Raw genomic sequence first — 25,248 nt, 5'->3', positions numbered from 1 at the left:
GGAGGCTCTCGTTTGGACTTAAACCAGAGACTGGCCGAGCCATGGAAGCCTCTAGAAGATGAGAAGGTGATTTTCTCCAGGCCAGGGGCTGGGGTGGACTGTGAGCAGTAAGTGAGCCCAGCAGTAGCCTGGTCAGCTCTACAGCTGTTGAGACTGTCTGTGGGAGCTGTCAGGACATTGACCGAGGTACTGGAGCCCCTTAACTGGGAAGCGCATCTGTGTTTAGAGAGCCTCTTCTCCTTAGGAAGACAGAGCACCATTCGTGGTGCTCACAGAGGGGACAAATAGGCCTGCATAGAAGCTCGTTCATACTCACTACACCTTGGGCTCAGCAGCTTGCCTCACCCCGCACATGAAGGCTAGCGCTCTCCAAAATAGGGTTCCCCGTTCACTGTTCATTTTTACCAATCCCTGAGCACGTCTGTTCTTTGTGTGTCAAAAAGAGACATTTCTTGCAAGAAAGAGAAGTATTGTATCTAACCTTGGAACGATTGCTATTCTAGAGATACTTTATATAATATTGTAAAGCAAAAGCTAGGCTTGCCCCGGGATCCAACACTTGTGCTCTTCAAGTCAGGAATGCTTTAGAAACGTGCAGATGTGCCAGAGGTGTGCAAGTGTTTGCCACTGTGTTTACCGACTGGAGAGAACCACAATCTAGCAACAGTAAAGTGGTACCCAATGGGCTACTATATAACAACAAAAATAAGCTGTGGATATGTAATATACTTAGCAAAAGTTGCTTGTGGCAAGGGTGTGGCACTTAAAGAAGCAAGGACATAAATGGCAAGGCGGTCACTGAGCTGAGGAGAATGGGAAGATACCAGACTCCACTAGGGGGAGCTGAAGCAGGAGGTAGGAACATGGAGAGAAATGGGTTTTCAGTACTGACCAGAGCTGTACAGCAGGCCAAGTGGGATGGCAACCAGATCGGATGGATTCCATTGGAGGAAAATCATTATTTCCTGTGGATGCGACTAACATTCCAGGAGCTTACTTCTGAACTCCATACTCACAGCTGCACAGACACACAAACATACTGTGCACACACACACACACACACACACATATCCATACTGCATAAACAGACATCCATACTACATATACATACACATGCATACTGTGCACACAGGCATTGTATATACACATGCATGCATACTACACACGCATACTGCATACACATGCACATGCATACTGCATACACACGCATGCATACTGCTCACACACATGCATATTGCATATACACATGCATACTGATATAAATGCATACAAGATAAAAACAAAGTAATTCTCAAGATTGGTTTTATTTTCATTCTTCCTCTCCCCCAGTTTAACAAGATACAGTTAAAATATAATTATTGTAATATTCAAAAACAACAACGCATGTTGAATGAAGAGGTTCGATTAGTGAGAACATCCTCATGTGTTGTGAGGCTCTGGTTCTTGGAGGGATGTACTGGAAAGAGAAGTCCAGGGAGGCCTGGGTCTTTCTGGAGATCAGTGCAGGACTTGGCTTTACAGTCTCAGAAAGGGCAACTCGCTGCTGGTATCTTAGAAACATAGCACTTCCTTCAACAGAATATACACTGAGGTTTGTGGCTAAGACTTTATTGCAAGGTCACAGCTCTGGGAGCAGTGGGAATCAACAGCTCATTGCATCTTTTTTCCCTCCTGTACTTATTCTTACATTTCCCAGCCTGGCAAGCACTTTGGAACCTTCCATCAGTTGGCATCTCTTTTGTTTCTGTTCTCTCTCTCCTTCTTACACCTATTCTTTATGTTTCCTCTCTGGGTTTCCTGCTGGCCCCCTTCCTGCTCACTGACTGCTCCAACCTTACCCTGTTTCACGTGACAGAGATAAGCAGACACCGACTAGCTTACGCCAGAGGGCACTCATGTGACATCGTAGGGCAGAGCCCCGCCCAGCTGCCTGCTCTGGCTACACAGAAGGAGTCTGGGCTCCGCAGGGGGAGGAGGTGGAGCCTGAGGGTCCAGGCTGAAACTTGGCTGTTTAGGAAGTAAGAGATGGGAGACTGGTGAGACAGGGGGATTGATCAAAATGGACAAGCATATTAAGGATACCAGGTTTCCCGGAGTTCAGAAAAAAAGAAACGTAACAATGAAGAGGAAAGCGAATACTGTGGTGTTGGTTTGAAACCAGCAGTATGGAGGTGGCAATTCATGTTTTCTAACGTGTTCAGTAAGGTGTGCATGGACTCCCTCTGCTCTGTCCGGTGTCAAGGATCAGTGATACATTGGGAACCAACAGTACAGGCCCAGATCTTAGCATCTAAATGCCAACTTCTGCAAAGAAGTTGAGAGAAATGGATCATCTACCTGGGGTAGGGAACAACCAAGACAGACCAGAAAGAAAGGCAGTGCTTACACAATGACTGGGCATATCTGAAAGACACAGTAGCTGGCCGCGCTGGCCAAATGGGACGATCTGGCTATTAAGAGCACAACTGCTTAAACCATTGAGTAAAATAAGGGAACCTCAACCCCTATTCATACAGACGAGGGAATGAGTAACGGGATAGGAACATTTCCAAAGTACTTCCCACAAGATACTTTTAGATGCCAAGTAGCCCAGGGTACCCTTCAGAGCACAATGCCTGGTGAGGAGCAGGACATCACTGGAAACAAAGCGAGTTGACATCATGCTTTCTTGATGGGACCCAGCTTTCCTTGGTAGTAATCCTGCCAGTGGAGGATGACCCAGAAATGTCATACACCAGTGGGAGGCTATGTCCCCAAGGGGCTGGTCTATAATCCTCAATTGTGTTGAAGTCATGAGAGTCAAGGACAGACGGATGAGCTACTCCAGACGGAGAGGAAATAAAAATGGGACAAGTGACTGCATTGTGTGATTTCCAGCTGGACCTTTGTGCAACAAAGAATGAAACCAGAATCGCTGGTGAAACTCAACTGTGGGCTGAGGGTTTATCAGCGGTAAAACATTACTTCCCGTATTTTCATAGTTGAATGGGGACCATACAGGATGTCCTTTGTGTGGACCCATAGGCCAAAAATTTGCTTTCAAATAAATCAGAGAAGTTCTTTGTACTGTATTTGGGACTTTGACGTTTGAAGAAAACTTAAATATTTACTACATCAAATGACATCCCGGTGGAAAGATACAGCATAGCAACAGAACCCTCTCTTTAGTGAAGGAGCAGGGACGAGGATGGATGCTCACAGTGTTTGACAGCAGGCCACTGGGAAGCTTCTGTTCTCAGCTCCCAAGGGTCTGCTGGCTGGTAACAGAGTCGCACTATCATTTGTGGGGATCCCAGGAAAGGTGCAGAGGTTTCCTTGTTCTCCAGGGCACTGGTTACAGGAAGGGCCTCTTACCCAAATGTGCAATGCAGTGACAGCCTTGAGCTGCTGCTTCAGGTAAGAGGAGATCCTCGACAGCATCCTCAGAGTAGTACGAAATGCTAAGTCACTAGAAGGATTGTGAGCTCATGCACACTTCCACCGTGTGTGTGTGTGTGTGTGTGTGTGCGCTTGCTTAAAGAGTGGAGCGCAGAAGTGAATGAAGGTTCTGAACGTTTGTGAGATTTTTGTCCTTCAAAGTGAAAGCAATGGGCTCTAAGAGGGATGAAGTACATGACGTAAGAGCCTTTAGCTAGAACCTGTATTTCAGCACACTGATATGAATCTATAACCTCCTAGAATCACTTGTAGTGAACAGTCCTTCAACATGCCCCTTAAGAAAAAGCCTATTCAATAAATAGGTATTCAAGAACTATTGCAAGTATTTGCTGATCCACAATCTAGCAATTGGGAGCAAATGATCACCAGTTAAAAAAATCAAGATGCCTAGTGGAAAGTATCCCATATGCTGCTTGATTAAATACAAAAACAGACCATGTTTTGTTATGTGGGTATCTTCAGAGCAGGACTGTCAAGGAAAGGCCAACTCTCCGGACATTTGCTCCAAGTCTCATGTTGGCAAGAGCAGAACTATTTGTTTGGCTTTCTCACAAGGTCTGGGAAGCAATGAGCGTTCTGGGGTAATTCTGATCAGTAACAGGAAATGGGTTAGTGTGGAAGAGCTTCTCAGGGGAAATGCTGACAGGGTCTTAGTCCCTCAGGACCCCCACACTTACTTAGGGCCTGCTTTTGTTGTCTTGTGACATTGCCACTTTGAGACATATTTTAAGACTCTACTATGCCCTCCAGGGAAGTCAGGAAGGAAACTCTCCTGTCTCTGAAGGTTGAGCAGGTCAGGGGAGACAGGTGAAGCCTGAGGCCACTTCCTGTGGTCCGGGGAGTGCCATTAGCTGAGGTACCTGCGGATGGTGAGCTGTTGTGTTGAGGGTACAGCCAGAGGTGAGGGAGGCAGTTAAACTGAGAGGGGAAGTTCAACCCAGAGAAGTATGGAGCTGCTAAATGACAGCTGTACTCATCGTAACGACTGACTGACTTCTGGAGCAGATTTCCGGCTTATTCCAGTTGGTAGATCCAAAGGTGGGAGTTGAAACTGCCATCAGTTATAGCTTGGCAAACAGGTTTGAGGATTATTATCAAGAGATATTCCGTGAGGTGCGGGGAAGCATCAATAACGGTGTTGAAGTAGGGGGACAGCTTTAGAGGTACCGCTGGGGGGTGGGGTTGCCTGTTCTCCTTTATGATGTCTGTATAAATGACGGAATGCCCTAGATCGCATCTTTACCTTTGAGTTGCGTACTTTACAAGAATGAATAGCACTGGAGTTTGTGTTTAGCCACCATGACTTGCTTCTCATTCTGAGTAGCTTAGGGAGATTTCCAAGAGCCCAGCTATGTGGCTGGGCCAGGCTGGTGGCTTCCTCTTTTGTCACTGATGTATTCTTGTCCCCATCTCCGAGACCTATAAGGTGTATTTAGGCTCTAGCAGTGTGCACTTTGAGGCATTAAACACTGGCTGGCAGGCGGCCTTGCAGTTTGCACTCGCTGTGCCTGGGTTCTTTCTGGGCTCGCACTGAAGGCTGAGTAATAAAATCCTCCCTCTAGTGGCTCCAGCTCAAACATGATCTTACCCTACAGAGACACTCTGGAGCCTGAGGAGGACTGGCGTTCCACTGCTGAACAGCTGATCCTCCTGAAGGCTATGCACACACACCTCCCAGCTGGACCAGTTTGACCCCAGATGACCCCGCATCCTGACCGATGCACCCACAGTCAGAGGCCACACCATCACCAGCCTGTACCCAGCCATGGCTGAGGACGCTTATCTTACTGGCTTGCTATTTGAGGGCAAGAAACTGTCTGGCTTTCCTCAAATTCAAGTTCAGAGTCCTCTGCCTTCCTCTACGTAGTGGACATCTTAAGCATCTTGGGGAAAGGGAGGATATGATAGGCTGATAATCTTTGTAACAATGTTACTGAATCTTTCCCCTTTGGCTATGATGGTGGGGAGAGGCTACTGTCAACGGGGCGGCAGCATTGAAATGGCCGGACAGGCTAGGGAGCATCGCCTTTCTCCCATCGATACTGCATGCAATTCAAGACGTAGAATTATAGTATTCACACTGCATTGGACATAGAGAGCTACTACTCATGAATAGCATGGATGCTGGGGTGACTGGGACTCTAGGCAGCAATCATACAGAGGGCAGCTACTGTATCTATCCATTTCTTTCTTCCAACCCACAGGTCCACCTTCCCACTTCTCAGTCTAAGAGCTAACGTTGAAACCAGTTAGTTAACCTTTCAGCAAAGTTTAGTTTATCCACTAGTGGGCTGGCCCTTCTGTTTACTGAGCCAACAATGTCACTAGGTCAGGTTCCATTTACAGAGAAGAGGTTTTCCTAAGAATGTTCAGGAACCTCTGTAAGGGGCTAGCCTCTGTACCCATGCATTGTGCATGTGTAGAGTTAACCAGTCCTTGATGGAAAATACTTTGGGGGGAAAAAGCCTCTGCACTACACATGTATGGACTATCTTCCCATCATTAGAGTAACTATCAGACAGCATTATATTACATTAGCCGTCATACAAGATCTAGTGACAACTCTGTATAGGCAGTTATATGTAAATACTACACAAATTTATTATTTAAGGGACTTTTAAGTTTGTGTGGGTCTGGGCCTCTGTGGAGTCCTAGAATCCATCCCCCGCAGCAGATATCAAGGGATGACTAACCAATGTAGTCAGGCAGATACCCATGGAGCTTGAGACAAACATTAGAACAAAGAAAAGGTTAACAAAGGTTAATAAAGCCCAAGGTGCCAGGTAACCGGGTGCCTCCTGTGACCTCTGCCATATTCACAGGGAAGGACACAGAAGTGTGTGGTTAGTATGCACACACGCTAGGCCAGGCCAGGGCAGGGTCTATGGCTTACATTCTGAGATGCCCCTTCTGTCTGACACCATGCTTACCCTATGCTCTGATACCTCTGTCTTTGAAGTACTGGTCAGCACCAAAGGGGACATGCTGCTTCTCCTCAAGGGGCTTTCTCAGCTATGGCAGGTCTCTTATCTAACTCGTTCTGCACTCCAGGGGCTGCAGGAACCATTCAGAAATAGAGGGATGCTGCAGTGAGTAAGGACCTTGCAGTCCAGCCTCATGACCTGAACCTGATCCAAGATTACATGGGAGGGGAGAAAAGGGAGGAGTCAGGGCAGGAGGGAGAGAGAGAGAGAGAACTCACACAAGCTGTCCTCTGACCACCACGTGCACTGTGCTGCATGAACAGCCTTCAACCGAACACACAGACAACAAATATATAAATGACTATAAAAATGTGGAGCTTTTTCTTATTCCCTCCTTTAACCACTATGGTGAGCCAATGCACAGACAATACTATGCAAACTCCATTAAAACATTTGATCCACTTTGGGTAGGAGTCAATTTTCTGTATTACATACCTCCAATAAAGCAAGGGAGGGAGGGAAAAGAGAGCTTCCCCCTCCCCCACTCCATGAATGCCATCTGGGAACAGTAAAGCGAGCTCAGTTTTTAAAGGCTATATTGCTTAATGGGATGAGATCATTTTGACACACTTGTGTTGGCTGCACACAGGATTCTGTTCTAAACAATGGAAGGGGACCTGATGTTTTTAGTTTTATCCGGGGCTGAGGACCCATGCAAGAGCATGCGCCTAGGTTGTCAGAGGCCCAGGGTTGTTACCAATACCATAAACCAACCCGAAACCACCAAGCAGACAAAGGGTCGGGTAGTTTTGGCTGGACTTATGACAAGGTGAGACGTGACATTTAAGGTCACAGCACAGATTTAAGCAAGTGGTCACAGGGAAGGTTTCTCAATCCCTTTGGAGAAAATGCATTTTTTGACACAGTCATATGGAATCTGACGTCATTTTCAGCTGACTTCTGAGCCACTCTCCTGGGCTGAGGCTGAATCAGCAGAGATGTGGGCTTCATCTACTTACAAAAGACAAACCGGGAGACTAGAGTTTCAGATGTTTTTATTCAAAGGTTCTCAAAAGAAATGAAACAGAAAAAGCTAACAATCTGATCAAATGTACAGTTCAAAAATGTCTTTTGGCGTTTTAACAAGTCCCAGGAAAGAAAACTACAGAGTCATCTTGAAGCGGTAAGTAAGTCACCGCTGGCAAGTATGTAGCACTAGTAGAACAAAAATAAAAAATTAACTCTCTTGATCATATAGATATCTCTATGAAAATCTTTTTTTTCAATCTGTACAAAAGGTCTTTCTTCATAAATTAACTTTTTTTTTATAATTTAATGGCTGTCTACTATGTGATGTTTAATTGACTTTTCCTTTTCTTTTTTAGTATGTACAGAGGTTGTTTCCCAAATCTGACCCAGACGAGTATGGCACTTAGTTCAGACAAACCTAGCAGCAGATTTCCCCTCCCGTACTGACTGAGCTATCCTCTTTCTGTCTTAAGTAATGGAAAACATATCAAGTAGTGAGAGTCCCGGGCTGATAAACATAGTAGGTACGCGGAGACGCGGAGGGCGCTGCATTCAGTCTGGACTTCCACAAAGCACAATGTTTTAGGGAGCATAGAACCAATAATACCACAACTTCTTCAAACAAAACAAAACAAAAAAAACCCCGAAAAACCAAAAAAAAAAAAAAAAAGGAAACAAGAACAAAAACACATTTCTCTTATGACTATGTAATTTTCACTAGAATCTACACTTCTCAGAGCAGCAAGGACGTTTGAAACTATGAAATGTCACTGACATCTATCATCAAATACGAGCAATAAAATTTAAGAACTAAAAAATACTCAAGAGAAGCAACTGCTTAGCCCTAGCTCCCGAGCTAGGAGGATTTGGTCGGTGGAAACAGGGAGGGCCAGCAACCTGTCCCAGCACAAAAAGAAATAGCCTCTGAGGTAGATAACCGATCATACACAGCTGACCAGACAAGTACACAGTTTTGGAAGACAACTTAATTTACCATTGCTTTTAAAACGTATGCAATTGCCATAATAAAAGAGCATTAATAACAATGACTTATCTCATATGTACTAAAGTAGAAATAACTGTTTATGAATCAGGAATTTCATAGTTTCAAAGTTGGTTTTCTTTACACTTAAACACCTGTAGTGACGACGGAAAGTGTGGCACGGCTTGGGTTCAAATCTTCCTTCATGCTTTTTTTAAATTTTTTTTTTTTAAATTTGTCTCTGTGAGTCCATACATCGGTTAAAATTATAAAACCTAATGCAAAGGTACAAAAAAGGCACGTTCTCCTAACCGCAAACTGGTCCGGCAAAAAATAAAGAGCAGAGAAAATGGGATGCTGAGACAAGGTGGAGTTACTGGCTACTGGCTCTTCGGTCTTTGGTGAAGTTACCTTTAAAAGTGCCAAGTCATTTTTTAGTTTTTCAGATTTACCTAATAGAGAGCGAGCGAGCGAGCGAGCGAGAGAGAGAGCTAGTAGCCAATCGTTTTTCTTCTGTTCATATCTCAGCTCAGGTTTGAAGAGAAATTCTTGTTTTTTTTTTTTTTTTGTTTTGTTTTTTTTTCTTTTTTCTTTTTTTTTTAGTTTTTGCCATTTAGTTTCAATAGCAAAATTATCCCTCCCCCCCTCTGTTTGCCAGATCACAGGCATGGTTCTCATTCTAAAGCACTATCGTTAGTAAAAAGGACAAAACATTCGGTGACTCCCCTCCCCCACCCCCACCCCCACCGCCAAAGCTACCTACGCTAAATCTAGAACATCGTTAAGTTTTTTTTTTTCTTCCTGAAAAAAAGGCAAAAAAGACTTTACATTGCATCATACAGCAGATATCCTAAACTGGTCAAAACTAGCAGAGGAAGCTGTCGGTGTGCAGCCTTACAAACGGTATACCCTATTAAAAGTCCCCCCGTCAGAAAATGTGTTTCACACGAGACAGTTCTCCCTTCTTGCACTCTGCTACCTTACACATCGTTACGTGAGAAAAAAAAAACTATTAAAAACACCTACTACATATTTAAAAAAGCCAAAATTTCAGCAACTTTTATTGACTACCTTTTAAAAGCCCTATGCTGCAGTTTTTTTTACAAGGCGAACTAGACCAGCCCATTTGGTCAAAGCATTCTACACCATTAGTTTGAACTAACTTTACTGAAACAGCTACAGCATCAAAAGAGTTAAGGCAAATTGGAATTCATAGAAAAGGATAAGACACGTCACACTACGTCGAAAGAAAAAAAAATGGAAAGCTAAGGAGAGACATCGAGGGCGACACCGAGTCACAGCGACACACGCACCGCAAGCACAGAACACCATGGGCGCAGTGAGACAATCGGAACTTCAGAAAGCCCATTTCATACAGCCGAAAAAAAAAAAAAGACAAATTAAACACAAAATGAACAAAACCACAAAAATCCGGTCATGCACTTGGATAAGTCTTCGTGGTCTTTGTGCATACCCAGAAAATTGAAGTTTTCGTTTTCTCTCTCTTTTTTTTTTCTTTTTTGCATCATTATATTTGATAAAAATCTTTGATTTTTTTTTGTTTTTTTTTTTGTTTTGTTTTTGTTTTTTACTAAAATAAACCTGTTCAGGGGAACAGCTACTAGATGAATTTAAGGGTTTTATGCACCTTATAGAACTTATAGCAAAAATAGTTTTAGTTGATTTCATTATAAATAACGTTTTCAAGAACCTGTGCAAAACTGTCAATAATTTCCTAAAGCACAATTGATCAGAAAAATCCATGATTGTTCAGCCTTCACACCCTTCTTCATGTAAGAACTCCCTTCGGTATATCTGCAAGAGAAAGATAAAAGACCCATGTCTTTGCTGACTTAACAAACACACCACAGGGCTTCATCATCTTTCATTTGAAAGAGATTAAATGTTTGAACAAGATTGTGCTCATCCATGGTGAGACCAAGGGACATAAGCTGGGGGTCTGAGGGTCACTTTCAACTCCTGGAGTCCCCCTTTCAAGTTTGGGACTTGCAGGATACTTTCTTCTCTAAGGCAGCCAGGGCCAACTCCGCACAGCTCTCATTGGTGTGAGATCAACAACACATATTGTTAAAAGACAGCCCAGAGAGCAGATCCCACATAGAGTTGCTTTTCTGAAATACGTGTGGTAAAGTGAAGCTGGAAATCTGTGACCCCACTGAGAGCTGGTAATAGGACCTCTAGTTCTGAGGATGCTAGCGATCTGAATTCCTAGTCAAGGTGTGGATGACCTTGTGAGACTTGATTAAGCAACATCTGAAGCTGTATCTCCTTAGTGAGTATTTAAGCGATATAAACAGGATGCTTCTATTACAGGACGATTTTGGAAATCAATGTTCTATGATGCTTTATATATTACGACTTTGGGGTAGAGGAAATACAGATTTGATTTTAATATAAAGCACTGGTCCTTATCTAGACAGAGTCTGTAAATTCATAAACACGTTAAATCTGCGTTTTTCTAGGCATCATTTGATAAAAGTACCCCCGACCGCTTCCTAGGAGCCCTGCAGTTAGGAGCCCTTTCCCTCATACCTCACAGTTATTTATTGTGTTGAAAGGTATATGGAGAATGGTCATTGGATGCCTCCACAGCCACCTGCTGCTGGCTACTTGCTTCCTACAACAAAGCAGAACGCATGAGACACGTTAGCCATGGAACTGTGACTCGGCTGCTGCGGCCCAAGTCCAAGGACATGCACCTTAATACAAACACTCTTCAAAGTGAATTTCTTCAAGTCAAACAGAGCTTCTAAGGCTAATCATTACCCTAATGCTCTGAAATATGACAGAGCCCAAGAACCTCCCGTCTAAATGTTTAACGTAAATATTGATCAAAGAAGTTTCTTGGCTCCATCTCCTGGGAGCTAAATATCGTTTATAATTCAGTATTTTCAGATTTTTAGAGTCTGAGACACAGTATGCAAATGTTGCATGTCATAGCCTACCCCGCCAGGCCATCCACCACACCTCACAATCAAACTTTCCCTTATTTATATGCTGGAAAGCGTGACTCAGCTCAGTACATGGAAGCAGGGCCTATAACCTCGGCTACTGGAGAGGGGAGGCAGAGGGTGCAAGTTCACAGCCTGCCTGGCTTACAGAATGAGGTCACGATTTTAAAAGGGACTTGGACATAGCTCAATGGCAGAACATTTGCCTGGCATGAGAGAGGTCCTGGCTGATACCTCTCCTAAAATAAGAATAAATCAGTAATAAAACAAAAAGCCAGAGTACTCTGGATATTTTGTCTTGTCTCAGTTCACACCGTGTCTGAAAAATGATCAGGCCTTGCTGAAATAGTTACAGGGCACATTTTTGTTTTCCACTGTTAATGGAGGTTTCACATTATGGAGAAGTGCATATAAAAACCCATGGGTTCAGGCACTTGTGATCTTCAAAGATGTACGATCATGTAAATGTTACAACCATAGTTCTCAAGAACCTTTGGGATCTGCTGAGTGGGTATGATAACTGGACTGATAAACTTCCTTGGATTCTTGAGAATACTCTGCAAGACAATCCTATGCTTCCTGTCCATCATAATTCAACACCAGTCTTCTACAAATGCAATATATTTCAGGATAATAACCAAGAGTAGTTAGCTATAAAAAAAAAGGGAGGGTCATGCTTGTTGTCATTTAGAGACACCAGTTTTTCTTTTTTTCCATCGTCTGAATTATGACCAGTGTCTTTCTGTGAGTCTTCCCATTGGTTCACTCTTTAGGACTAGAATTACAAACTCCAATTTTATCTTAATGTGTCTTTAAGTATCATTTGGGGGGTAACAAGACAAAGTCTTGAAGCCTATGACATGTGCTACAAGACTGCAAAGTTATTTGGGGGAAGTATGGGCTACAATGTATCTGGATGTTGCCATACTAATTTGCATAAAGAGTATTTTACAGTTGGAAAATAATACTACGTGTTTACTCTTTCTAGACGCACATCTTTAGCTATACAGCCGAAGCTGGCCTGAACTCATGGATGCTCTTGCCTCAGCTTCTCTGGTGCTGGGAATAACAGGCATGTTCTATTATGCCTTGATAAAATAGTTGGCTCCCGATAGGTTTTTGTTGTTGTTATTATTCTATTTCAATGAGTCAGATGTAAAGCTACCCACTGCCGCAATGGCCGCTCAGACGCTCTATACCAACCTCAACGGGAACCGCCGCTGTCTGCATGTGTGTATACTGTGGCAAATAGGCTCCTTGCATGGCTGACGTCGCAGGCATGTACTGGAAAGGAGAAGGTGATCAGGGTGCGCAGCAGCAAGCCATGTAACATTCAGATTTCTGGGTGGCGGGGGTCGGGGTCTGAGCTGGCTGTAGAGTACTTGAAAGTCGCAGAGAATAAATTTATATGGGTTCCCCTCAAAGCTTAATTAGTGCACATGACTATGTCATTGGAAGGTCAAATAAAAAAGGCCATGTTTCTTTGAATCTACCAAAAAAAACCAAACCTGCCCATGTGAAGGCCATTAATGCTTCTCATCTACAGTAATTCAGTATCAACAGGGTGTCATAAAGATCTCTCAAGAGGCCACGTTATTTTTGGTCACCCCCTGAGTTGATGCCTCATACTATCTGTGTAGGGAGACTTGAAGAGACTGTGAGCAGGCCCCTGCAGATGTGGCCAGGGAGCCCCACTCGGTCTCATTCAGCACTCTCATTTCCTAAAGCCAGGCAGCCTATTTCTGGGCTGCGTATTGTCCTGGATTCACTTTCATGAGAAGCTGTTGCTGGTTTGCAGAACAGGAGGGAAAACACAGTGCCCTTTGCCCCCTTCAGCCACCACAACCGCAGGCTGAGCTGAACGGCCGCTGTCCATCTTTTACAGTTGGCCTAGTACTGATTTTGCCTTCTAAGCCGGCAGGTTCCTGGGGGTGTAAGAAAGTAAGTCTTTAAAAAACCTGCAATTCAGCGCCGCAACACTGCATGGAAGAACAAATGGGGCACTGCGCATCCTCTGCGACCTGTGCATCTTTCCCTCTGTGACCTGTATCTTGGAACGTGTAAAAGCTAGACATGGGCGTGCATGGGTGCTAGGCGGGTGAGGGAGCCGTATCCACAGATGAGCTTACAGGTCATCAACTCATCAAGAATAATGTGAGTGCTATCTGACTTTGTGGAAGGCAATGCCAGATGGGGCGGGGGGCTGGACACAATCTTTGTCACCCCCACCCCCCAAGCCTATACTTGCATTAGGGAAGACACAAACTTCCTTAAATTCACTTTCTTCCATTTGCAAAAGCACAGGATATTAATCTGCCACCTACTGTTCCGGTGCTGCCTAGTGACAGATGACTCATTTGCTGGGCCAGAGGGCTGATCATAGAAGCGGGCTGTAGTGACATGGTGTGGTCCATTGAGGGAGTTAACACAGCACCCTGGGAAGGGGAGAAGAGATAGAAATTGAGGGAGAATTAAGATTCTGCAGCGAAAATCTGCAAAGGAAAACCCTGTGTTGAGGCAAACATAACCTCCTTCAAACTTACAAGAGGTACCCTGAACAGCTACCCCAAATCTCCCAGATTGCTTTCCTGAAACTTTCACCAAGCCTTGAGAGGAAGCAGCGGTGCTATTTCATCCCACTGAAATCCTGTGTTCTGCCTGCCCTAACTGAAAAGCCAGACAGGCCAGCAGAAAGGGCTGTGGCATCAAACAGACTGAGCATGACTGCTTTCCAGGGCTGCCAGGTGTTGGGGAGGGGGAGAAACCGCTTTTGCTTTCTACAGCCACAAAAAAAAAAAACAACAATAATAGCAGCAGATAGGTAATCAATATAGCAGCTTGTTTAAACATGTTTTGCACGTAGTCATCTGGTTGGAGATTAAGTAGGTAGGACCAAGAGTACGTTCTTTATTTCTGGGTATTTTTCAGAACTTCCTGTCCCATGCCTGGGAAGCCAATCCTGGTAATTCCACTCCAGTTCCATGCTCACTTTTTTACTTGGAAATTTTGCTTGGAATTTTTTTTTTTTTTTGCCATCAACAATTCAATTAAATGTATATAAGAAAACAGGAAAGGAAAAAACATCACTCATATGATCTCTCTAACAGAACCAGCATTAGCAGCATCTAACTGGAAGCTAGATTCTGCATCAGAGAACATGAATAATTGCCTACTTTGAGGTCTTGTTTATAACTTAGTTTTTCTACTGGAAATGGTAACTGCCTTACTGCCATCGATCCTAATGGCTAGATGATGCTATAGTGATGCTATAGCAACCACAATGGAATTGTCTAAATTTCTCTACATAATCAATGGATTTCTACCATTCTTCTCATTTTTGCAATCATCTGTTATAGCACACTAGTATTCTCTTTTACTCCATAGTTATGAACTCTATAATTATGTGGTTTGAGATCACTGTAGCTGGTTGCCCTGAAACACACTGGCGTTTACCAGTGTTCAGGGCACAAGCAGGCGTTTCATACAGTTTGAATCTGGGTGGAGAACAGTCACACAGGTCTCCTCAAAAGAGTTCAATTAAAATATATGCAGTACTTGTCTCTAAATTCACGAAAAAAAGGATACACTTCTTTTTTAAGGTACAATATCAAAAAGCACAGGGCAACAAAAACGATGCAAAGTCTAGATGATGGGGAATGGGTTTCCTGATCCTTCCTCCTCATCTACAGGCACCCCTATACACTAAGGGGCCCCTAAGTGAACCGACTTCCATCTTCTCCAACGATGCCATCAGGTCTGAGGACACACACTGCCATGGGAATGAGTAGCTGCATATCAAGAACATGGGTGCAGGATGCGTAGACTTGCGGATGTGTGTGTTTGTGTGCAGAAGAACAGGTACAAAAGACACATTTTATTTGCATCTGAATGGTTGTGGCAGTATTTCTTGTTCATTACTTGGCTACTGACCGCTGCTATTTTACCCACATGGCCTCCCAGTATAGTGTCCACTGTTAGAGACTCATGAGAGAAATTTCTGTCTCATTTTAAGGCCAAGAGTTGAGTTCTTTTCCTAAACAAATGATCTGGCTTTTGTATTATAAATGTTGTCATGTCTCTTGCATATGAGAATGCCAAATTTGCACCGGTTAACTAGAAACTGAAGGGCCAATCCTGTGGCCTTTTTGTGGCAAGTGTGTGGGTCACCAAGGGCATTTTTAGTGATTTGTGAGTTGGTTCTACACACTTGTTTTTAACTTTTGACCCTATGGATTTTATGTATGTATGAAAGGCATACAACTGTACAATAAGATCAAATATAATGTTTAAAAAATAATATATATTAGTATAACCAATTTTGAAATTTATGAAGGAATCATATTTGTTATTAACAAGGAACACACTGCTCTCTTAGGGCTTATCCTTTCTACAGATGGGCTAGGAGACACTGATAAAGAACCCCGCCTGGACCTGAACTTTATATCTAACTCACAAAGAATGTAAAAAAAAAAGCCATTTCTTTCCATACATTGTAAAATATTTAGTTACTCAACTAATGGTATCCTACCAAACTGGCTTAGTAGAAGACCTTGCCTCAAATAGGGTATATTTTTAAGTTCTTATATGAAAATTAATGTTTACCAATAATTCATTTTAAGACAAAACTGACTTAAAAGTTTCATAATAAGCTGGCCCATTTTCATATTCTATGTTTGGGTTTTTCCACCCCTTTTCCCCCATCTTTTGGTAGAGGGGTTTTAACTCAACAGGCTACATACCACAGATTACTTAGAGGTCATTAACACGAGACACTTACAGGATGCTGTAGGATGTAAGGTTGAGGTTGCATCCAAGAAGGACTTTGCACCTAGAAAAGGGAGGATTTTGAAAGAAACATTGATTTCTTCTGCAACAATAATCAAACTCTCTACAATTCTTTTTAATCGTGTTAAAAATCTACAGAAGGAAGATAAGGAGACAACGCTATCAATGATTACAATGGTTAAGGCAGTTAGAGCTCCTGACCAACTGGTCACTCTAAATTGAGATGGAACGATCATTCAGAACCAGTATCAGTTTGCCCACTCAGTATGGAGTTACTGAACATTAGGGGCCAAGGAGCAGAAGGCATGGATGGGCTTCACCCTTGAGAAAGACACTGTCTAAGGAAAGGAAATAAAAACGTAAACAATCCAAATTAGTGACGTGTTATAATCAAAGTATGAACTACGTTTTAGGGATACTGATGAATGAGGATTAATTGTAGAACGTTTCATTAGAAACTAACCCTCCAAGCACATACTATTTATGAAGAATAACCAAATGCAATCACTTTAATAATGAGGAAAACAAGTTGAGGAATTTTGTGTAGTCCTCAACAATTTCTAGTTAGTGAGGAGAAGAATGTTTGAAATGCAGACCTAGGATTTAAATGGGAGGTAATCAGATCTTGACATCAACGGTTAAGTTAAAAGGGCATCCACACAGCCACCTCCGAACTGAGAAAGCAGATGTGAGGGCCAGGTTTGTGGCAGGAAGGAAACGAACACCCTGCCCAGGAACAGAGGAGGAGTCTGCTTTCTCGATGCCCATGGCTTTTCAAGGTCTACGGAACTGTCAGGAAACATTCCGTTTTCCAGGTCGCATCAGAACCCTCCTGCGTCCTGTCCCTGAGTGTTAACTTCAGAGATTCTACAGAGAGAACACGGGGAAGAGTCATGGGAGAGAATGGAGCGCCATTTACCTTGACAGCAGAGCCCCGATACTTGCTTTCTCTGGTTTCCTTTGCCACCTAAGGCAGACCAAAGTTAAGTGCTTCTGCCTTGTTAACATTGCAGTTATCTGGACTGCAGCCTTTCCCACTGGGGGACCGCGCCACCTTCTCAAATCCAATTGAATAAGCACATGGCGGTTTAGTGGAGAAGGCCAACTCCAACGTGAGTGTGGGCCCTTACAGACACAGCACGAGAGGCGAGCAGCTCCCGGAAAACCCCATCTGGGCCTGATGTCCCCCACTTTTTTATGCTTCTATGGTCGTAACTGCCTATGCACTCAAGAGTATTATAGGGTTAGGATGCTGTAACATCTAATCCCATTTTTTTTTTTATCTCAGCAGCGAAAGCAGCCACTATCAGTTACTATTCCTCAATGCTCCCTAATTAAGAAATGGGAATAATAATCTATTACCTTTTTACCATTGGTTCTTTGAAAACCTGAAATAAAAAGAACTCCATCCCAAACTAACTGTATACAAACATTGTTGCAAACATTTTAAAGGGACCTCGGATTACTTGGGAGCACATCCACCAACCTCTGCTGGGCACTTAAGGATATAAGGATAAGCACCCATCATTTGAGAGGTAATGCTACACAGAGCATCAGGCAAATGGAAAAAATTATACATGGGTCTTACAAAAAAAATCACAGAATTCCCAAAGAAGGAAATGAGGCCTTGAAATGATAGGCTATCCGCAGGTAGCCGTGTCCTGTTGGTTCCCAACACTGATCTGATTTTTTTTTTCTATCAAACGACAGACAGGCGAACTGCTTTGAAGGGGAAATCAGTGGTAGAGAGATGGAGTAAGAGCTGAAAAGTCTATAGCAACATGATAATTGATAGTCTTTTGTGCGCTTTAGAGTGAGCTCACACGTGCCCTTATTTTTAGCGATGCAGACATGATGGATCGCCATTTTTGGATCATCAGAGACGACATCTTAATGTCAGCTGTAAATGCTGCTTATGAAGGGAGATATACTATATCCACCCGCTCTCGCTGAGAGACAAGGGACAGACTGGCATCGTAATTCCTCAGCAACCAAAGAGACTTAAATAAGTGACTACCACATCCAGGTGACTGGCACATCAGAGGTAAGTAATAACTCAGGGAGGATAAAGGAAAGAAAAGGTATGGAGATTGCGGGGGACGACCCTAAAGGCTAACAGTGGCAGACACCGCTCTGAGACTCTGTGTGAGACTCTGCTTTCGGTATACAGCCTTCTCTTCTCTTTATATATGTTATTTTCATACATTTTCAGAAGAGCCAACTTTGATATTACCTTATACTGAGAATTACTGAAAAAGTGCTGAATACATTAATATGTATAATGCTGCTGCTGCTGCTGCTAGCGCACACTTACTGAATATTAATGCTATGCCAGTCCTGGGTGGAGCTCCTGATATTTTCATTTAGTGCTCAGAACTCTCTCAAGCTTGTAAGGGAGAAACTACAATCCCCATTTTAAAGATGAGGAAACTGAGGCTTACGGCTATCAACTAGCACATCAGCTAGATCAGATGCTGTAGTCCCCTAACCCGAGACATCAGGACGACAACATCTAACTCAGTATCACAAACAAGAACACCTAAGGTTTAGTCACACCAGATCCCAGCAGTCAACGGAAGAGAACTCCCCCAGGTCAGTAATTAAACTCAGTAACAACGCTGACTGGACCCAGGCAACGCACCTGCTGCGGGAAGAGAAAGGCGCATGTGCCTCACTACCCCGGAATACCATCAGATCAGTGTGGGACAGGGAGCTTGAGGGCTCATTCCTCAGCTGGGAACACAGTTGAAGGTAAAGCCGCCTCACAAAAACAACGAGATGGGAGCTAATTAATGGCTTCTTCTTGGTGGGGGGAAGGACCTCAAATCTCGACTGCATCAGTTAATGTCACCTAATAGAGACGATCCTGTGTTAGCAGTTTTAACTGTCCTTTTAAAAATCGCTTCCTGCTGGTGAGTAAACAAAGACAGGAGCTTGCATCCGCTCGCCAGTCTGTGACTCTCCTAGGTTTCCATTCCTGGGACACACGATGCGGGGAAGGACCCGGGGTTCATCCCAATTCAAGAACCATGTGATGATCCCAAGCATTTCCCTGGCTTTCCACTCTCCTACACAGAGGAGCAAATCGCTCCACCAAATAGAAGGCAGCTTATTATAAACTAGGTAGCGAAGCTGCATCAAATTTGGCTCAGATTTCATTTTAAAACTGTTCAGCATTTGAAGACACAGGAGAATGCAGCAGATACAAGGTGCGCTGCTGTCGGGCCCTGGAGTACAAACCTGGTAGGCAGACACAGGAGATGCGATATAAGGTGTAAGAGAAGTTTGACTCATCATTCGGTTTGTGGCAATACTGTATGGTGAAGTGTAAAATCTAGAACAAACACAAAAGCCTTTATTAAGTAATCCTTCCAAGGAATCATTCACGGAACAATGTCCGACACTTTCACCTTCACCGTCCCTCACGCCACGGCGCATTGATCCTCGTGACATACCCGTTATGGAGAGCAGCCGTGGTTGGGTCATACGTGAGTGTCATTCCAGCCTAGAGGAAGCAGAAGGAAACGTGAAAAATCCATCCAGAAAGGCACGGTTTGGAAACTCTGTCTGGTAGAGTCCCCATAGCGTATGATGGCAATAGTCACGTTGGATAAAATCGCGAGTTTCTGTTAGCCAAGCATGCTTACAAACTCTGTGAGAATTGAGCTCCGCTGTGCTGCCCCACACGGTAGCCATTACCACAAGGAGCTACTGAAAATTAAATAGAAACCAATCCCTCCAGGAATAGAGCCAGACATCACATGCGCCGAGGGCCACATGTGGCTGTCACTGGACAGCACAGGTTCAAAACATTTTCTTCACACATTCTGGGGTCTTTATGATCTTTTTAAACATAAAAAAAATTTATTGAGCTACAAGGAAGAGGAAGCCCAATGCTGCATTAAGAAATTGAAGATCTTTTTTTTAAAGATGCTTCAAAAGATTGTTTGCCTGTCTGTTTGTTTGGGGGGGGGGGGAGAAAGAGAAACAATGTGTAGAGGTGGGGAGGGAAAAGCATGATCAGAATATTGTGTATGACAAAATATTTTTTCAGTAAGAAAACAACCCAAAACATAAAGGTCAATTAATTCTTGGTGACAAATATACTATTTATTCTAATGTTGAGGTCATTAAAGATTCCTGACTACGATGAATGAAAACCTACTGAGAAAGCTGAACCTCCACACTCAAACACCTTCATTGCCATCGTTTTACAGAAGCGCGGTGTAGCTCTTCCCATCTCTACCTGTCCTCCCAGGGAGGGCACGCTCAGAACTCCTGCACCAGAGACAGCTGTAGTCTGACAGCCTTTGTGTGACAAGGCACCGACAGGGTGGTTTAGTCTGGACTGTTTCAGAGGTGTGGCAGTCCAGTCAAGATGCCGCTGTAGGGCTGGCTTTCCATGAGTGTTCAGGATGGCACAGCCACACTCAAGTTTCAAGAAAGGACTTACAAGTCTCACCTCTCCTTCTCTGTGCCAGGGCCGCCCATTGGGGATGTACTTGTTTGGGTTCTGCCTCTTCTTCTGTCCTCCGTCCGCAAACTTACACAGTAACGGTTCTGTAGGAGCTGTGGACACAGGAAGCTGATGTGAGCGCACAATTCTGAGCATGTCTGACAACACGGACAGGGGTTACTCTTTCAGTAGGAGAGCGCTGTTGGTGCCGAGAACGAACACTTTGAAGGCAAAATCTCAGGCCCTGCGACTCCACGGAGGAACAGCAGGGCTGGCTGATGTCTCTAAACTGGAGAGTGACGGAGAAGCCACCTCTAAACACTGCAGCGCTGTGACTCTCTCAACCCTGTGTCCTCTACAGTTCCACCACTGGACAGTCAGCAGATACCCCCCAGAGGGACCCGGAGCACTCCCCCAGCTCCCCAGACAGTGCTCTGCTCCTGGCAGACGGTAAGTCTGTGTTATGTCAACCACACCATGCTTTGTTTACAGTTGTGTAGCTGTTCGTGAGTGTGGTGACCGCCTGTCTTCCTCCCCATCTGTTCCGTTATTACCATGTCCCCAGTGCCTACAGTATGGCCACACTGCAGGCATGGATAAATATGGGTGGGTCTCTTTTGTACTAAAGAAAGGTGCAGGGGCTGGAGAGACGATTCAGTGGTTAAGGACAGTTGCTGCTCTCGCAAAGAACCTGACTTTGGTTCCCAGCAGCACCGATCGGGCATCTTAAAACCACCTCTATGCAAATCCAGGTGCAGGAGAGCCAATGCCCTTTTCTGGCCTGTGAGGACACACATATGCACGTGAGCACACGTATGTGCACATACCCATGAATGAAATATTGAGGTTACAAACACCTGCCCTTTTTACTGAAAGGTTCTGTCATGTCTCAAATCTTCCCATGGACTTGTTTTACCATCCATTCACCATGATCCAAAGAAACATCCAAGAAATGAACGTTCAAAAACAAAACAAAACACAAAATACCCCCACTGAAAATGAGAGGCAGGTGGCACAACAGGCATCCACCTTGCCTTTCTGTGACAGACAAACCAGTGCAATCCTGGAGTTGTGTGTTTTCCTGTATGTGTCTAGTTACTGCAATAAAGGCTCTCACACCTTCCTGTCTGGCTCCCACACTCAGTTCTTTGTCTCCTGGAGAACCACGGCTACTCCTTTCAAGTTCTCTTTCAAAGTTAAATAACCATGAAGAGAAAAACATCACTTGTGGGGAATTTGCTCCTTTCCCCTTTGCCTCTCATTATCCTAATTCAGCTCTTATTTTATATCACCACTACCCACCCACTAATGACAGGGTAGGAGCAAGACTGTCTCTTCCCACCTACAACACAACACGCACAACACAAAAGCTGCCATCCCTTCCCAGTGTCTGGCACTCTGCATGTGTCCCTGGGCAGCCCACTTCTAAGTGGATGCGTTATGGTGCGGATGTAAGTCATCTTCCCCTGGTGCAAGCTCAGCCTGCAATGCTCCAAGGTAGGGAGGCCTGGCAGGAGGCCCTTAGGTCACTGGGGCCACATTGGGGCCACGTCCTCAGAAGTAGTGAGGGTGGCTCTCCTGAGATCTCAAGGTCTCCCAAGAGTGAGTCCCACCCTTTTCCCCTACTGACACGTGGTCCTCACTGGAGTTGAGCTGGTGCTGAACACCAGGCCCTGTAACTTTCTGAACTATGACCTAAATAAACCCCTTGTTTATAAAGGTAATGAAACAGGATGGGAAAGCTAATAATGAAACCATTAGGTGTCTGATGAAGATCTTGTGTATGCTCTTATTTACCTCCTGATTCTAACTCCCCCACCCCAGACTTCCATGAATGAAGAATTTCATTTAAGGCAAACTGAGCATGAAGGAAGATGGATGGGCAGAGGTCAAAGGTCCCCAATGTAAGTAAACTATACAACTTGTCCAACCAATACAAGGTTATGGTTTTTGGGAAATTCTGCCTAATATCCACAGAAGGTAAACACTTTCACACAGTGGATCAGGACAACTTTGTAATAATGACCAATGGTCCTTCTAACTCCACAACTGGACTAGCAGTGTGTGCACCGGAAGTGTCCATCTTAAGCAAAGAGTTTCCTACTTTAAAGAACTGTAAGCAGGGCTGGAGAGATGGCTCAGTGGTTAAGAGCATCGCCTGCTCTTCCAAAGGTCCTGAGTTCAATTCCCAGCAACCACATGGTGACTCACAACCATCTGTAAAGAGGTCTGGTGCCCTCTTCTGGCCTTCAGGCATACAGACAGAATATTGTATACATAATAAATAAATAAATATTTAAAAAAAAAAAGAACTGTAAGCAGTTAGAGATGGCATGTTTGTGGGACAGTTGCCAGCTCCCCATTCAGCGAAGCCAGACTGCCTTATACTCTGTGGGAAACAGCAAAAATCCCAGCACCTTCCTTCCCCTATCAAAATTCTCTTCGGTCTACTTAGCCCAGTGTCTATGAAGTGTTAGGTCCGCAAGAGCAAGATGTATAGCAGAACAGTCCGTAAGTCAGAGGTGCGTGAGTTCAGAGGGGACAAGAATGGGCCCCGGTGTATGTTTAGTCATTAATAGGATGGAGCACTGAGTTAGACACGTGCTTTAATAAAAACGTTCCGCTGAAGCAAATACAGATGCAGGAACAGCTGCCATTCTTTCCTGACACTGCTCCACTGACTTGGGAGGCACCGGTAAGAAAGAGACCATGCTCGCAAGCTCTTAATGCCTTACTGACCATAAAGACCACCCAGCTGCTTTAGGAAAAGCAAGCCACACAACGTTAGGGAATTTCCCGGTGTCTTTAGCCACAAAGGGTTTAATTCACTGTAACTGACAGTTGTCTTGACACCGTGCAACAGTTGGATGAGTGTGGTTAGATTTTCGGGTGGGAAAATAAGAAGTGGGCCAGATTTTTGTATTTTTTTTGTGTGCGTGCAAGTCTGGCGGGCGGCCTCACTTTGTGAGCCTCTCCTGTGCTTCTACTATACTAGACTGCAGTGCAGGTCCTTGGCTCACCTCTGGGAGCCGCAAGCACAGGTTCCAGAGACTAAAGAAGCAGGGATTCCTGTGTGATGTCAGCTTGCTCTCCAGCAGGGACCTTTCAGGCAGCCTCCTTTGTCTTTTAGAAAGGAGGTACTGGGTAACCAATGACATGCCTGAAGTACCAGCGATGTGACCTGAGCAATAGTTAAGTTTGGCTGGATGACTTTACAGAATTAGTATGCAACAGCCAATCTCTGGTGTGGTCATTTTTCTAGAATAAGTATTCTTTATGAGTTTCCTTACTTTTAACTGTATGCATGTGAATGTGTCCACGGAGGCCAAAGAGCAGAGGTCTTGGGTCTCTCCTGGAGCTGGAGTCAAAAGCAGTCACAAGTGAGCTGGCCAACATGCATTCTGGGGACTTACCTCCTCTGTAAGAGCTTTTAACTGCTGAGCCATCTCTCCAGCCTCTTTAGCAGTAACGCTGTACCTTGATGTGGAAAAGGCTAACTACAGAGTTCTGATGAGTGGTGTGTGTGTGTGTGCGTGCGTGCGCGTGCGTGTTGTTCACATGTGCATACAAGTCTAGCTGGTCGTGTCTGTTACCTTATTCATCTTCCTCCATCTTATTTCTGGAGCCCCAGGCACCAGTTTATTTACTGAGCCGTCTCCCTAGTCCTTGATGCATTGTTGCTCATCTATTTCAAATAAAGATAGGATATATACATAAACTACACACACACACACAACACAAACTACACTGAACCAAGTATACAAGCGCTCTTAGGCTGAATGTACCTTTAATAAGAGCTCTGACATCTTGTGTGATTTCCCAGGTCACGATCTCTTATCACCCAACCCAGGAGAGGTATTTCCTTATGCATCGGAACCAACAGGAACATATACCTTCCAAATTCTGATGACTGGAGTGCTACCTTGAACACAGTGAAGAGCCCCAGGCAGTACCACAGACAGACAGTGAGCTCATTTTTCCTGGCACCTCGTGAGAGCCATCTAAGGCAATGGCACTACTGGTTTTTCCAATGTCTTAAAGCTGGTGCTCTTTACACAGGCCTGCTTCTGTGGGGCTGACATTCCCTCCGAAGACAGCAGGAGTGGCTATACCCACAATGCCTAGCTGCAGTTTCCATGATGTATTTATCAGGCCCCCAACGCTCAGGGTGTGATGGTCTGTGCAGTTGTGCGCACTGTGGTGCAGGAGGGGATCTTTGTCCATCACTGTGTTCACCTAGCTACCTGGCCTCCGGGGGTCAGCTGGGGTCAATTCTGCAGTTCCCAGAGAGCAGACCATCCCCCAGTGCATCCTAAGTGAGGCTTTCTTCATGCTTTCACGCTCAGACGCTGAGAGCAGTAGCCACTGGGGAGCCCACCCTTTCCACAGCTCCCATTTTTTTCTAGTTATCCAGTATTTGATCTTAGTCACCATACTGCAAAGCGTAGACTGTCCTTGACAAGCTTCTTCACCCGATCTGGAAGAGCAGTATCAGCCACCTCAGCCACCTCAATCAGTTCTGGTAATGATGGCTACTTGAAAAATGTCCTGTAACAGGGAACTGACCCAGTAGAAAGAAAATTGAAGTTCCCAGAAATCTTTTTTTTTTTTTTTTTGGAGACAGGGTTTCCCCATGCAACAGCCAGGAATCATTTTTCCTAT

At 44.3% G+C, this 25,248-nt stretch overlaps 1 protein-coding gene and 1 long non-coding RNA gene across 10 annotated transcripts in view; one reads left to right on the top strand and one right to left on the bottom strand.

Annotated features, from left to right (window-relative positions):
• Window positions 1–25,248, top strand: part of LOC142857232 (uncharacterized) — a 55,695-nt gene that overhangs the window by 27,396 nt on the left and 3,051 nt on the right. Inside the window, exons 3-4 of the long non-coding RNA XR_012911789.1 lie at window positions 17,972–18,174; window positions 20,776–21,036. This is a non-coding gene — a long non-coding RNA (uncharacterized LOC142857232). The remainder of the gene's footprint in view (window positions 1–17,971; window positions 18,175–20,775; window positions 21,037–25,248) is intronic.
• The window catches only part of Rbms1 (RNA binding motif single stranded interacting protein 1), a 220,235-nt gene continuing 202,387 nt past the window's right edge, over window positions 7,401–25,248 (bottom strand). For 4 of the 9 annotated variants that reach the window (XM_075985063.1, XM_075985064.1, XM_075985067.1 and 1 more), the window contains exons 7-15: window positions 20,584–20,699; window positions 19,586–19,635; window positions 19,371–19,464; window positions 17,050–17,097; window positions 16,123–16,173; window positions 13,670–13,780; window positions 12,549–12,629; window positions 10,927–11,011; window positions 7,401–10,188 (exon numbers count right to left, since the gene is read on the bottom strand). In XM_075985063.1, the coding sequence (XP_075841178.1) occupies window positions 10,934–11,011; window positions 12,549–12,629; window positions 13,670–13,780; window positions 16,123–16,173; window positions 17,050–17,097; window positions 19,371–19,464; window positions 19,586–19,635; window positions 20,584–20,699 (629 nt within the window). In that variant the 3' untranslated portion in view covers window positions 7,401–10,188; window positions 10,927–10,933. The remainder of the gene's footprint in view (window positions 10,189–10,926; window positions 11,012–12,548; window positions 12,630–13,669; window positions 13,781–16,122; window positions 16,174–17,049; window positions 17,098–19,370; window positions 19,465–19,585; window positions 19,636–20,583; window positions 20,700–25,248) is intronic. The other 5 variants (XM_075985066.1, XM_075985068.1, XM_075985070.1 and 2 more) reach the window with 3 other exon arrangements.

Source organism: Microtus pennsylvanicus, chromosome 9 (assembly GCF_037038515.1).
Source record: "Microtus pennsylvanicus isolate mMicPen1 chromosome 9, mMicPen1.hap1, whole genome shotgun sequence".
Classification (NCBI taxonomy): Eukaryota; Metazoa; Chordata; class Mammalia; order Rodentia; family Cricetidae; genus Microtus; species Microtus pennsylvanicus.
This window is presented reverse-complemented; position numbering and strand designations above follow the sequence as displayed.